The sequence below is a fragment of the Vulpes lagopus genome, chromosome 15 (assembly GCF_018345385.1).
Source record: "Vulpes lagopus strain Blue_001 chromosome 15, ASM1834538v1, whole genome shotgun sequence".
Lineage (NCBI taxonomy): Eukaryota > Metazoa > Chordata > Mammalia > Carnivora > Canidae > Vulpes > Vulpes lagopus.
In genome coordinates this window covers 10,086,031-10,098,296 of record NC_054838.1, presented here as the reverse complement: position 1 = coordinate 10,098,296, position 12,266 = coordinate 10,086,031, and the positions used below count along the sequence as shown (strand labels likewise).

Below are 12,266 nucleotides of genomic sequence, written 5' to 3'. Positions count from 1 at the left end.
CCTAAGCTTAGATCAAGGGTAAGACGCTCAACTGACTGAGCCGCCCAGGTGCTCCCCACCCCCACCATACTTAAAAAGCAAAATCTAACATCTAAAACTGATGCCTAGAAGCCTAGTCAATTCCTAGAATTCTGAGCAACTAGCACTTCACTGCAACTTGCATGTGATCAGATTTCCCAGATCTTATGAGGGAAACTTCTATCTTTAGGAAACCACCTATCCTCATTATTCCTGCAAGATATTTTCTGAAAGCAAATATTCCCAAATGTGGAAAATATCAAGATGGTACTATGACAAATATTAAAAATAAGGAGGAAAAGATGTATCCAGGGAGACAATGAAAGGTACATGGGTATCATAGCCCTGTCCCCACCAAAGGAAAGGGTAAAGAAAACAGGAGTTGAATTATAAGAGAACAGTCTAGACTGAAGAGGGAAAAGGGGAAAGGAAGCAAGATTTTGTAGCAAAAGCATTAAAAATTTAAGTTGCAAAGAAACCATTTCCAGGGTTTTTTTTTTTTATGTTTTGCTATTTGTCATCTTCCCAATTTCATAGGCTCCTGAGGCATGAAGAAACTAAAGTTACCTAATCAACAGGCTCCAAATGCCAGTCCAGAGGAATAGGTTAGCTGCAACAGAATCACTTAGGGAAGGAACTTTTTGAAAAAATCATTATCTTCCCCCTCAAATTCCAAAATCTCACCTCCTCCTCTCACCCACTAACACAAAATCAGGAATAAGTAAGCCTAAACCCCTCTGCAGGGCACTGTGACATACAAATTTAGGAAGCTGACTAACTCACTCATGTTTGACTATCTCCTGTAACAGGGAACTTATTAATTCCAAAATAGCATGTTCTATCAATAAAGGGTGGGGAAAAAAATAAATAAATAAAGGGTGGGGATGTGATTTTAGAGTTACATGGGTCAGAAAAGCAGCTTTTCTTTCTTCTTACAAATAGTTCTATGGCCTTCTTCTTAATCTCTAATGTATTATAGAAATTTTTAGACATACAAAAGAGAGAATAAACACTCACATATCCATCACCAGCTTCAATAATTATCTACATATAGCCAATCCTGTTGCATCTATAAGCACCCTATTCCTAATTTCTTATTCTATTAAAACTATAAAGGAATTTATTACATTTCATTTGCAAATTATTCAATATACAGCTCTAAAATATAAGAGCTCATTTGACTACAATACCATTATTTCATGAAAGAATTAGTAATTCCTCAATGTCTTTACATTTCTTCAATTGTAAAACAGGTTTTTAAAAATTGCTCTCTGTCCCCATAGGATTCTTAGGAACTCTCTATGTCTCTGCAGCTATTAACAAACAAACAAAAAAAAGTGTAGGGACACCTGGGTGGCTCAGTGGTTTAGTGTCTGCCTTTGGCTCAGGGCGTGATCCCGGAGTCCCAGGATCAAGTCCCACCATCAGGCTCCCTGTGTAGAGCGTGCTTCTCCCTCTGCCTAGGTCTCTGCCTCATTCTCTCTCTCTCTCTCTGTGTGTATCTCTCATGAATAAATAAATAAATAAATCTTTAAAAAAAATAAAATCCTTATATTATAAATAAATAATAAATAAAAATTTAAAAAGTGTAGCGTGAACATCTACACAGAAAGAATGTAGCTCTTGGATTCTGAGTTCTGATCTTGGATCACTGGACAGTAAAGAATTCCTGTGATCCAGAAACCTTAATTTAAGATGATAACCACAATTCACCTAGAATGGTAAACTCAGCTTACCTGGAATGTCTCCCTGAATAGATAAATGACTTTCCAATCCTGAGAAAGTTAGAATTTGAGACACAGATAATGAAATAACCAGTCATTTATAAATATTTTATTAAATTCAAGATAATCTATGTATTGTAGTCACAATGCATATATTGTAGAGATGTGAATACATACATACAAAGAGGTGATGCAAGGAACAGGATTATTTGAAAGTGACCCGGATGCTCATTCTGAGTTGCATGAACAACCAGGGCAATGGGAGGACTGAGCCTACACTTAGCTCCCTACAGGACCAGGACTTCCTTTTCTCTGATTGCAGAGACTGCAACTTTCCAAAGTTATTGAAATCTCCAAATTTTAGGCAGCTACTCTTCCCAAACAACTCCTGAAAATAGCTGATATTCCTAAACCAGACTACATGGTGTCAGGCACCATGCCTTTATGCTGTCACGCTTCACCCATAAAGAGGAGACCCACAGTTGGGGAAGGATTGCTCCACTGGAACACTGACCCAAATATGAATCCAGCAGTGACCTGACCTGCACTGGATGGGAGGATTAGGTGGACTAGTGCTTTTAATTTTTTTTAAATTGAGGTACAATTCACAGAACATAAAACTTGCTGTTTTAACTTTTTTTTTTTTTTTAAAGAGCTCAACCACTGAGCCACCCAGGCATCCATCCCTGTTTTAACCATCTAAAAATTTTATAATTCACTGGATTTCAGTATATTTGCAATGTTGTGTGGTCATCACCACTATGGTAAGAACACTGAAATGGTCTAATTCTAGAACATTTTCATTACACCCGCCCCCCAAAAAAACCTGTATCCGTTAAGCAATCATCCTTATTCCCACCTTCTCCCACCCCTGGAAAATACTGATCTGCTTTCTTTGTCTATGGATTTGCCTTTTCTGGACATATGATATAAAATGACTCATACAACACATGGTCTTTTGTATCTGGCTTCTTTCATTTATGTTTTTAAGGTTTATCCATGTTATAACATGTATCAGGACTTCACTAATTTTTGTAGGTAATATTCCACTATATGCATTGGATTGTTTCCACTTTGGGTCTATTATGAATAAAATTGCTATGTACAATCCAATTTTTAGAATGAGCAAATGACTTAAATAGACATTTCTCCAAAAAAGACACACAAATGGCCAATTAAGCACATGAAAAGATACTCAACATCATTAGTCATCAGGAAATGTAAATCAAAACCACAATAATACTGCTTCATACCCATCAGGATGGCTATAAAAAAATGGAAAGTAAGTAACAAGCACAGACAAGGATGTAGAAAAGCTGGGACTCTTATACATTGCTGGTGGGATGTAAAATGGTGCAGCCACTATGGAAAGCAGTTTGGTAGTGCCTCAAAAAGCTAACCATAGAATTACCAGCAATTCCTCTTCTAGGTATATTCCCTCACCCCTGGTTTTATTTTTTGTTTTTGGGGGATATTTTGAGGACTCATGGCTTAAAGTTTCCCCTTCTCCTTTTAAATACTTTAGGAAAGGATTGTTATTTTGTAAAAAAACAAAAACCACAACAAGATGACAGAGATTTTTTTTTGACAGAGATATTAAGAGAAAATAATTTGACATTTAGGATTCCAATTTAAAATGTATACTTAACTTGTGACTTTTAAATTGAAAGTATTAAGAGATTATGTGACTAAATTTTTAAATATTGAAAAGTTTAAAATAACACATTCTTAGTGTAAGCTATAGTCAAAATGCACATAAGACACTATTAAGATTTTCCACTTTTCTGATGTCATGCAAAAAAATCCTCATTTTTTTTTCTAAACCTTCTTACTACCTGCTTCCTTCTCCAAAATGGCTTTTCAAAGTCACAATTCAAGACACACCCATCCAAAATCAGGCAAAATTCCCTTCTTTTCCCTAAAGGCTAGTTGATTCCCAGTGCCTAAAGAGTGGCTAAGTGCTGAATGCTATAATTCACATTTAGGGGAGAATGAGGCTTAAACATTCCCAAGATCCACAGTTATTACAAGAGCAAAATGGAAATCTGCATTGATATACTGTAGTTGGAAAGGAAAAGTCTAAATCCTATTGCCTCTCTTCTAAGGAAAGACATCCTCTCCCAGCCAGTCTTAAAAAGAGAGTCCTTTAATGGCTTTTTATGGGGTTTCCCTTTCTTCCATTCATTCATGGTTAAAAACAAGAAAACAATATATGGGAAAATTTCCATAATGGGGTTAATTAAAAAAAAAAATTCCTTGTTTACTCTGAAAAATTAAAGAGCTAATGAAGAGAAAGTAGGACCATATACAATAAGAAGACATGGAGAAACACATAAAAATTATCTTAAAAAATTATTTAAATGCCTATCAGCTCCAGGCATATCCTTGCTTAGAAGTTTTTCAAATTTATAATCCTAGAAAAAAAATATTAACAGCAGCTAATTGTTCATTTAACCTAAACATTTAATGCCCTACCACACAATCTAAGATTCACAGCACATTTAAGAATAAAGAAAACAAGATTCAAAATGAAAACTAGTTGTTTTACCTAATAAATTATGTATTCAAACATATATTCTTCATTATAGCATTAAGAATTTGGTTAAGAAAAGACTATACCTGAGATATTTGGCCCTGGGCTTTTGTAAACTGCGTTGTTCGAATATTTAAAGACTGGCTTCTTGTTACCGTTGCCCCAGAAGGAGATTTTCCATTCACCTTTCTTTCAAGATGACAACTTGCTGGTGATCGTTCTTCAAGAAGAACGGCATCCCAAGGATCTTCTGCTAGTAAACCTGGAATATTTTTCTCTTCTTCGTGGTTTAATACCTCCACATTGTCCACTTTAGGTTTACTTAGGGGATCCAAGTCTAACCAGTCAAATTTACTTATATCTTCAGACTTTGGAGATACCTGTACATTGCTGACTGTTGCTTTTGAATTTGTGATCTCCAAATCAGTCCTCGCTTTTCCATTTTTTAAAAATTCTGATGTACTAGCTATTTTGTCAAACAGCTTTGCCATGTCAGGACTGACTACTGGACGATAGATAGGTAAGCTTCCTTGTGGAAGAAAGGGTGTGGCAGGTGTCAAAGGATATGAAAAATATGGAGACTGTCCTGGAAAACTTAAATATATAGGTTCTGTGGATGGAAAAGCAGGCATTCTTGGATTGAAGCCATTTTGGAATGCAGTCTGTTTACTGCTGTAAGTTGACTGATAAATAGAAGGTAAAGTATAAGTGGAAGGCCCAGGTAATCCAGGTGGCCACTGTCCTCTCTGAATAGTAGGTCTAAGATAGACCTGTGCTGAAAATGAAGGGCTCAGAACAGGAGTAACTGGCAAGACAGGTGTTTTCCTAGTCTCGAAACTGTCATCCAGCAATAGTTTCTCAAGTTCAGCTTGGGTGAGCTTTTCTACATCAATATCTACTGTTCTTTTTTGGGTATCAGATTCAGGAAACACCATGAGATCATAATCCTGTTTGTTATAAACCTGTGCTTTTTGTCTGGTGTTGCTTGACAACTCAAAGCCTCTCTGATTATCAGTCACTCGTCTATCCTTTTGTAGTTTTGCTAAAGCCTCTGCTTCCATCTGTAATGCTTCTTCTTTGTCTACTTCTTTTGTTCTTGTTGGTTCCAGATGTGATGAACATTGCTTAAATCCATTATTGCTGGATATCTGAGCCATGTCCACTTACAAGACCAAACCTTCCCTATTCTTGTAGCTTCCAAAATAGCAAGACCTACACATAAAAATAAACATAACACTCAATTAGATTTTTAAAACTCAAATACATTTATTTTGTTTGTAACACACCTAATATGATTTAGGATTTAAAGCCACTTACAAATAAACAACCAAATAAACAGTTGGGGGAAATCTGGGTGAAGCTTATTTTTAAAAATCTTACACACTGCTGGGTTAAGAGATATGTTTAGACATACATGACTTTACTTCACTCCCTAAGAGGAAAGCTAGCACTGTAAATGAACTCAAGAACCTTTCATCATAGATATAACAATGACTGCTGTTAACCAATGGCACTTTTGGCAGGATTCCTGGCACAGAACAACTTAAGGGCTAGTCACATATTTTCAAAAGTTTGAACAGGGTTTACCATTATGTAAATGCAAGTCAAAATGGTTTCAGTCTTTTGCTATTTGTTAATTTACTCCTAAGACAATTTAGCAATAAAAGTACTCAATATCTAATTAATAAAACCAAGAAACTATTAACAAAACATCATATGAAAAACTGATTAAGGGTTTATTATAGTCTACAACTATTTATGTACAATGTAACAGATTAGAATAATAAGAATGTTAAAGCTATAAGAAGCTGCAATACTCCACTTAAAAGTTAAACTACAGCTTAATTTGTCATATAGTTTTGATCATGCTTCTATTGGATTATTTGTACTTAAATCATTAGTTAACTACCCCCAGTCAGGGGTACCTGACTGGCTCAGTTGGTGGAGCTGACTCTTGATCTTGGGGTTATGAGTTCGAAGCTCATATTAGGCACAGAGTTTAAGAAAATAGAACTAATACTAAAATTTCTCCTTTTTTAAATTGCTAAAATATTTGTAAACTAGAAGAAATAGTTTATTAAACTTTCTCATTGATCAGTTGATAAAAATTTATAATCTTATTTAAGATAAACACAATTCAGATCAAAATTACCCTATGAAGCGAGATGACCAATTAAAGGATTAGTTAGCTACTGTGTAACAAGGCACATTTCTTGCTTCTAATCAATATGACACAGGGATTAATTTTGGGTTCTGGAGTCACATCAGCTTGATTTATGAAGCTGTAAGAGCTTGGGCAAGTGAAAACTTTTCCACGTGACTTAGTTTTCTAACTTTTAAAGTGAAAAAGTCTCTATCTCCTAAATTACAAGGATTAGGTGGAACAATGCAACTAAAAAGTGCTTACATTGGCCTTGAGCATAAGCATTAAATAAATGACATCTATTATTAACCTAAATTGATTGGAGATTCACCTATTTTGAACACCTAGAAATCAAGAGAGCTTCTACAGTATATGTGAAATAAAAAATTTAATGACAGGAGGTAGGGAAACCCCAATGTGAATTCAAATATAATACAAATGAAAATCCTAAAAAAAAAAAAAAAAAAAAAAAAAAGAAAATCCTAAGTGTTGAGGTAATACTAAATGAAAAAAAATATTAGTGATGAGGACATGAAGAGATATTCAAGGAAGACATCCTTTGCAAATCTTTTATACAACTACAGCTGAACTCCTGAGGCATTTCAAAGAAAAGCTTTTCCAAATTTTTCCTTTCTGTGGTAGACTGCAAAACCAGACACAATGTACACTTAAAATATGTATACTTCATTATATGTAAACATTTCATCTCAAGAAAAAAACTATAAGCAAATATTGACTATTACTAAATATATACCAAGTACCTAGAGGAAAGTACTGATGTCTACAATTTACTCTGAAATGCATAAAAAAAATAATATAAGTTGATTATTTGATAGAGGGATAGATGGATAAAACATGATAAAGTACAAGAAAATATTAATAAAACAATCTAATCTAATTGGTAGGTATGTGGTTTTCACTTTGAAATAAATCCTTTCAGGGGATCCCTGGGTGGCTCAGCGGTTTGGCGCCTGCCTTTGGCCCAGGGCGCGATCCTGGAGTCCCGGGATCGAGTCCTGCATCAGGCTCCCGGCATGGAGCCTGCTTCTCCCTCCTCCTATGTCTCTGCCTCTCTCTCTCTCTCTCTCTCTCTCTATATATATATATATATATATTCATTATGAATAAATAAATCTAGAAAGAAAGAAAGAAAGAAAGAAAGAAAGAAAGAAAGAAAGAAAGAGGAAAGAAATCCTTTCAATTTGGCTGCATGACTGAATATTTTCATAAAATGTTGAATGAGGAAGAAGAGGTACAAATTCCTCCTATTCCAGTACACACTTCCTCTTTATAGTTACTTTATTTCTTCTCCCATAAAGAGGTGGGGTCTATTTCTCCACTTGATCTGAGCTGGCTTTGTGACTTGCACTGACCAATACAATATGGAAGAAGTGACACTGTGGGGAGTTCTAAGTTCTTAAGAGCCTGACTGCTTTAGCTTTTCCTCTTTTGAGTAGAGCCACTGCCATGTGAATTCTCATAGAAGGAAGAAAGAACACAAGAAGAAAAAGGCCCACCAGCCAAGAGTCATCACCAACCACCAAATACAAGCGAAGTCACCACCTTAAACCATTCATTCATCCATAGTCCAAATGACCACACCTACATTAGTGACCCAAAGAAAGGCCAGCAGAAGAAACCACTTAGCCCGAGTACAAACCAAATTGCTAACCAACAAAATCATTTAGGAATAGTTACACAGTAGTAGATAACTGATCAATCTTTTCTTCTTACTTTTAGAAAGCAAAACTGAAGCCTCTTACCAATTTAACAGCAAATTTCTGTTTTAACTTCCATAGCCACCACTACCACGTTCCTTCAAGTGTCCTCAAAGAATAAACAGTTCCCTTTTCCTTCCTTATTCTGCCCCCTTCCACTTACATCCTTAATCCCATTGAATTCCCTTACTTCTTTCTTAGTGACTGCCTCCTCTGCATTATTTTCTCTTACTTGCTTCTGTTCCTCTATCATAAAAATGCTCAAATTTTCTCCATACTGAGGTGGAAAAAAAAAATCGTAGCATTCCTCTTCAGACTCCAGTAGCTTCCATTTTAATATTCTCCGTTCACTGCCAAACTTCTCAAATGAGTGACCTAGAAAGTCCTTTCTTTACTCACTCCGCCTTGGAAAAATTATAATTGTCCTTCAGGGCCCAATTCAAAAATAGCCACCTGTCTGAAGCTTTTCTTAAACAACTCCTATTAGAAACTACCTTTTTAGCTCAAATAAAACTTTTAACTTTCATAGACTTTATGCTGTTTTTGCCTCATCAATATCCTTTTTTCTGGTAGTAGAATCTGTAACTTCCTTTTTGGATCCCAGTCATCTCCCTTTTGTTCCATCTAGTTCAAATAGGGCTGGAACATCCTTACTCTCTATCCTCACACCCTCAACCACACCAAAGGATCCAAGTCTGGCCAATTAAGAGTTAATCCCAAGACTTCTGAAACGATTTGGAAAGGAAGCCTATCACTTAAGGTGATAAAACTGACGGGATATAAGCCTGGCATTGCTGTAACCATCTTTGCCACTACTGAAGGAAATGCTGAGAATGGATCCAAGCCAGAAGAGAGCAGAGCTATGATAAAATGAAATCAATTCTGGGTATTACATTAAGTGTCTGGATCCAACCCATGTCCAAGGACAGTCTTTTCATTTATGTAAGCCAAAAAACTCCTCTCTTTAAGCTGGTTTAAAGTTACTTTCTCCTATAATAACTAAAAACCTCTGAACACAAAATCTGTAACCTGTATGTCTACCCAACAGACTAGAATAAACTTCTTAGGTACAGACACCTACTTTCTTTCTTCCCTACAACATTTAAAAGCACTCTGCTTAATATATATGGAGCTTAATTTAATGAAAATGTGTTTTCAAAAAGGGAATAAGAGCTATTGGACAGTTCTGAAGAAGAGATTTCACATGGCACATGACTGGAATATATGATGGGAGAAATTAAGTTTAACAGCCTGTTAACGAACACAACACAGTCTATTTTTCAGAAAATCAGAAGGATTAGAACAAAACATTTTGCAAAGAGAAGATACTGAACTGCAATTCATCTTCCGTAAGCATAATGCCAATTTATTTATTTTCCTGGCTACCATATTTGGTAATGATACGACATTGTTTTGAAACAGGGGAATCTGGGGATGCCTGGGTAGCTCAGTGGTTTAGTGCCTGCCTTCAGCCCAGGGAGTGATTCTGGAGACCCGGTATTGAATCCCATGTCGGGCTCCCTATATGGAGCCTGCTTCTCCTTCTGCCTGTGATTCTCTCTCTCTCTCTCTCTCTCTCTCTCTCTCTGCCTCTCATGAATAAATAAATATCTTTAAAAAAAAAAAAAAGAGGCAAGTCTGAATTTTTTAAAGAGAGTTTGAGATAGTTTATTCAATAGAGAACACATTCCGAATTTTAAAAAAAAAGATTTTATTTATTTATTTGAGAGAGAAAGAGAATGAGAAAGAGCATGAGAGGTAGACTCCTCACTGAGCAAGAAGCCTGATGCAGGGGATTTGCATCATGACCCAAACCAAAGGCAGATGCTGACCCAACTGAGTCACCCAGGTGCCCCGCCAAATATTTCAAATTAATGTTACCTCTTATTCACTGACAAAAGTATAAAATAGTTTGAAAAATATTTTAACAGTGAATGTGGCATTTTTTCACATCATCAATTCGTTTGTTTGCTCTATCCCTAGTAGCAACCCAAAGCAGTATATGCTAAAGTAAGAAAATTCAACTCTAAATAGTAAAAAGTGAGCTCTTGGTTAACAGTTGAATTACCATATTTTAGCTTTCCGAAAAGAGTATTATGCGTACTCAAATGGTAATAAAGGACTTAAAAGGCTGTCCAAAAGTAACCCAGTGCTTAAACTATTTTTCTGAGACTGCTACACTGACTGACATGCTCCATTAATTTTTTTAAAATAAAACATCATTTGATGACAAACATTTAGCAGGAAACAATTTCACACATGCTCATTCAAAATGCAAAACTTCAGTGCTAATGTTCTCCTAATTCAGCTGGAAAAGACAATATAACTAGTTTTTGAATGATGACTGTATACCATCTGCCAAAATTTCCCAACATAGAGCTACCCAGTGATGATCACAAGGCTGTAGCTACTTTAAATTCTTCAAAAGAGGGCAATTAAACTATTCAGTTGAACTTTGGGATACCATTTGCAGACCCAAAAGAATTAATTTAAAAGCTCTTGGCTCCTTCTGTGGTAGACATTCATTTATAATTTAAATTTAAATCTCAGGGAAAAAAGAAAAAAACCAAGCCAGTCCTGCCACCCATCTAAATACTTTCATATATTAAAATTAAAAATAAAAAAATAGAGAAATAATGACTTGAGTTCAACAATGCAAATATTTCTCCTCTAAAATGAAAATGAAACTCAGAAAAATAAATAATGGCACCCCATGGAACTAAATACTATGCCACCATTAAAAATAAATTAACAGGGGGAGTTGGGGTGGCTCAGCAGTTTAGTGCCGCCTTCGGCCCAGGGCATGATCTTGGAGACCCAGTATCAAGTCTCACACTGGGCTCCCTGCATGGAGCCTGCTTCACCCTCTGCCTGTGTCTCTACCTCTCTTTCTCTGTTTCTCATGATTAAATAAATAAAATTTTTAAAAAGAAAAAAATTAACAATGTAGTAACCATGGAAAATACTCGTAAAACTATGGCAAGAACCTATATATCTATTTGTACATACACGTATAGGCATTCACCTATATAAACTTTATGTAGAGATATATAGACACTAAATGCCAGACACAACTTAAAGCAATGTATTAATTTAATCCTTATAACTTATATGAAGTAGCTACTATTATCTCTAGTATACAAATAAAAAGACTTCATACAATTATATAATATGCCCAAGTTCACAGTAGCTAGCAAGTGGTAAGATCAGAACTTAAATCCAAGCAATTAATACTATTTGGTTATAACATGTGCCAACTTATTGATTTATTATCACCACATGACTAGCAAATTTGTTTCATCAAGGGCATGAATTCTTTTTTTTTTTTTTTAAGATTTTATTTATTTATTCATGAGAGATACAGAGAGAGAGAGAGTCAGAGACACAGGCAGAGGGAGAAGCAGGCTCCACGCAGGGAGCCCAATGTGGGACTCATCCCAGTCCCAGAGTCTCCAGGATTACACCCTGGACTGAAGGCGGCGCTAAACCGCTGAGCCATGGGGGCTGCCCAAGGGCATGAATTCTTATTTATCTTCTACTCTCTAACTTCTACTATAGTTGTTGAATGCCTCAACAATTAGGGAACCTAAAACATCATTTTTTTTTTTTTTAAACCAAAGAGAAGTTCAAATTCTGCAACACAAAAAAACACACTAAGAGAGCTTATTTAGGGGATCCCTGGGTGGCTCAATGGTTTGTCCCCTGCCTTCGGCCCAGGGTGTGATCCTGTTGTCCCGGGATCGAGTCTCGCTATGGGCTCCCTGCATGAAGCCTGCTTCTCCCTCTGCCTGTGTCTCTGCCTCTCTCTGTGTCTCTCAGGAATACATTAATAAAATCTTAAAAAAAAAAAAAAAGGAGCTTATTTATTAATAAGTCAACTAAAACAGAAAAATCACGTTTGAGTTTATTTATGTTTTTAAAGATTTTATTTATTTATTCATGAGAGAGACAGAGAGAGTGGCAGAGACATAGGCAGGGGGAGGAGCAGGCTCCTCACAGTGACCCCAATGTGGGACTCGATCCAAGGACCCTGGGATCACACCCTGAGCCGAAGGCAGATGCTCAACCACTGAGCCAGCCAGGTGTCAGTGTGGTTGTGTTTAGAATAAACAAGTGGCTGCAGAAAAAAT

The 12,266-nt window shown here is 36.1% G+C and overlaps 1 protein-coding gene across 5 annotated transcripts in view; it reads right to left on the bottom strand.

Moving 5' to 3' along the window:
- PIK3C2A (phosphatidylinositol-4-phosphate 3-kinase catalytic subunit type 2 alpha) overlaps positions 1-12,266 on the bottom strand; it is a 115,500-nt gene that overhangs the window by 83,021 nt on the left and 20,213 nt on the right. For all 5 annotated transcript variants that reach the window (XM_041729966.1, XM_041729963.1, XM_041729967.1 and 2 more), the window contains exon 2: positions 4,362-5,487. In XM_041729966.1, the coding sequence (XP_041585900.1) occupies positions 4,362-5,432 (1,071 nt within the window). In that variant the 5' untranslated portion in view covers positions 5,433-5,487. The remainder of the gene's footprint in view (positions 1-4,361; positions 5,488-12,266) is intronic.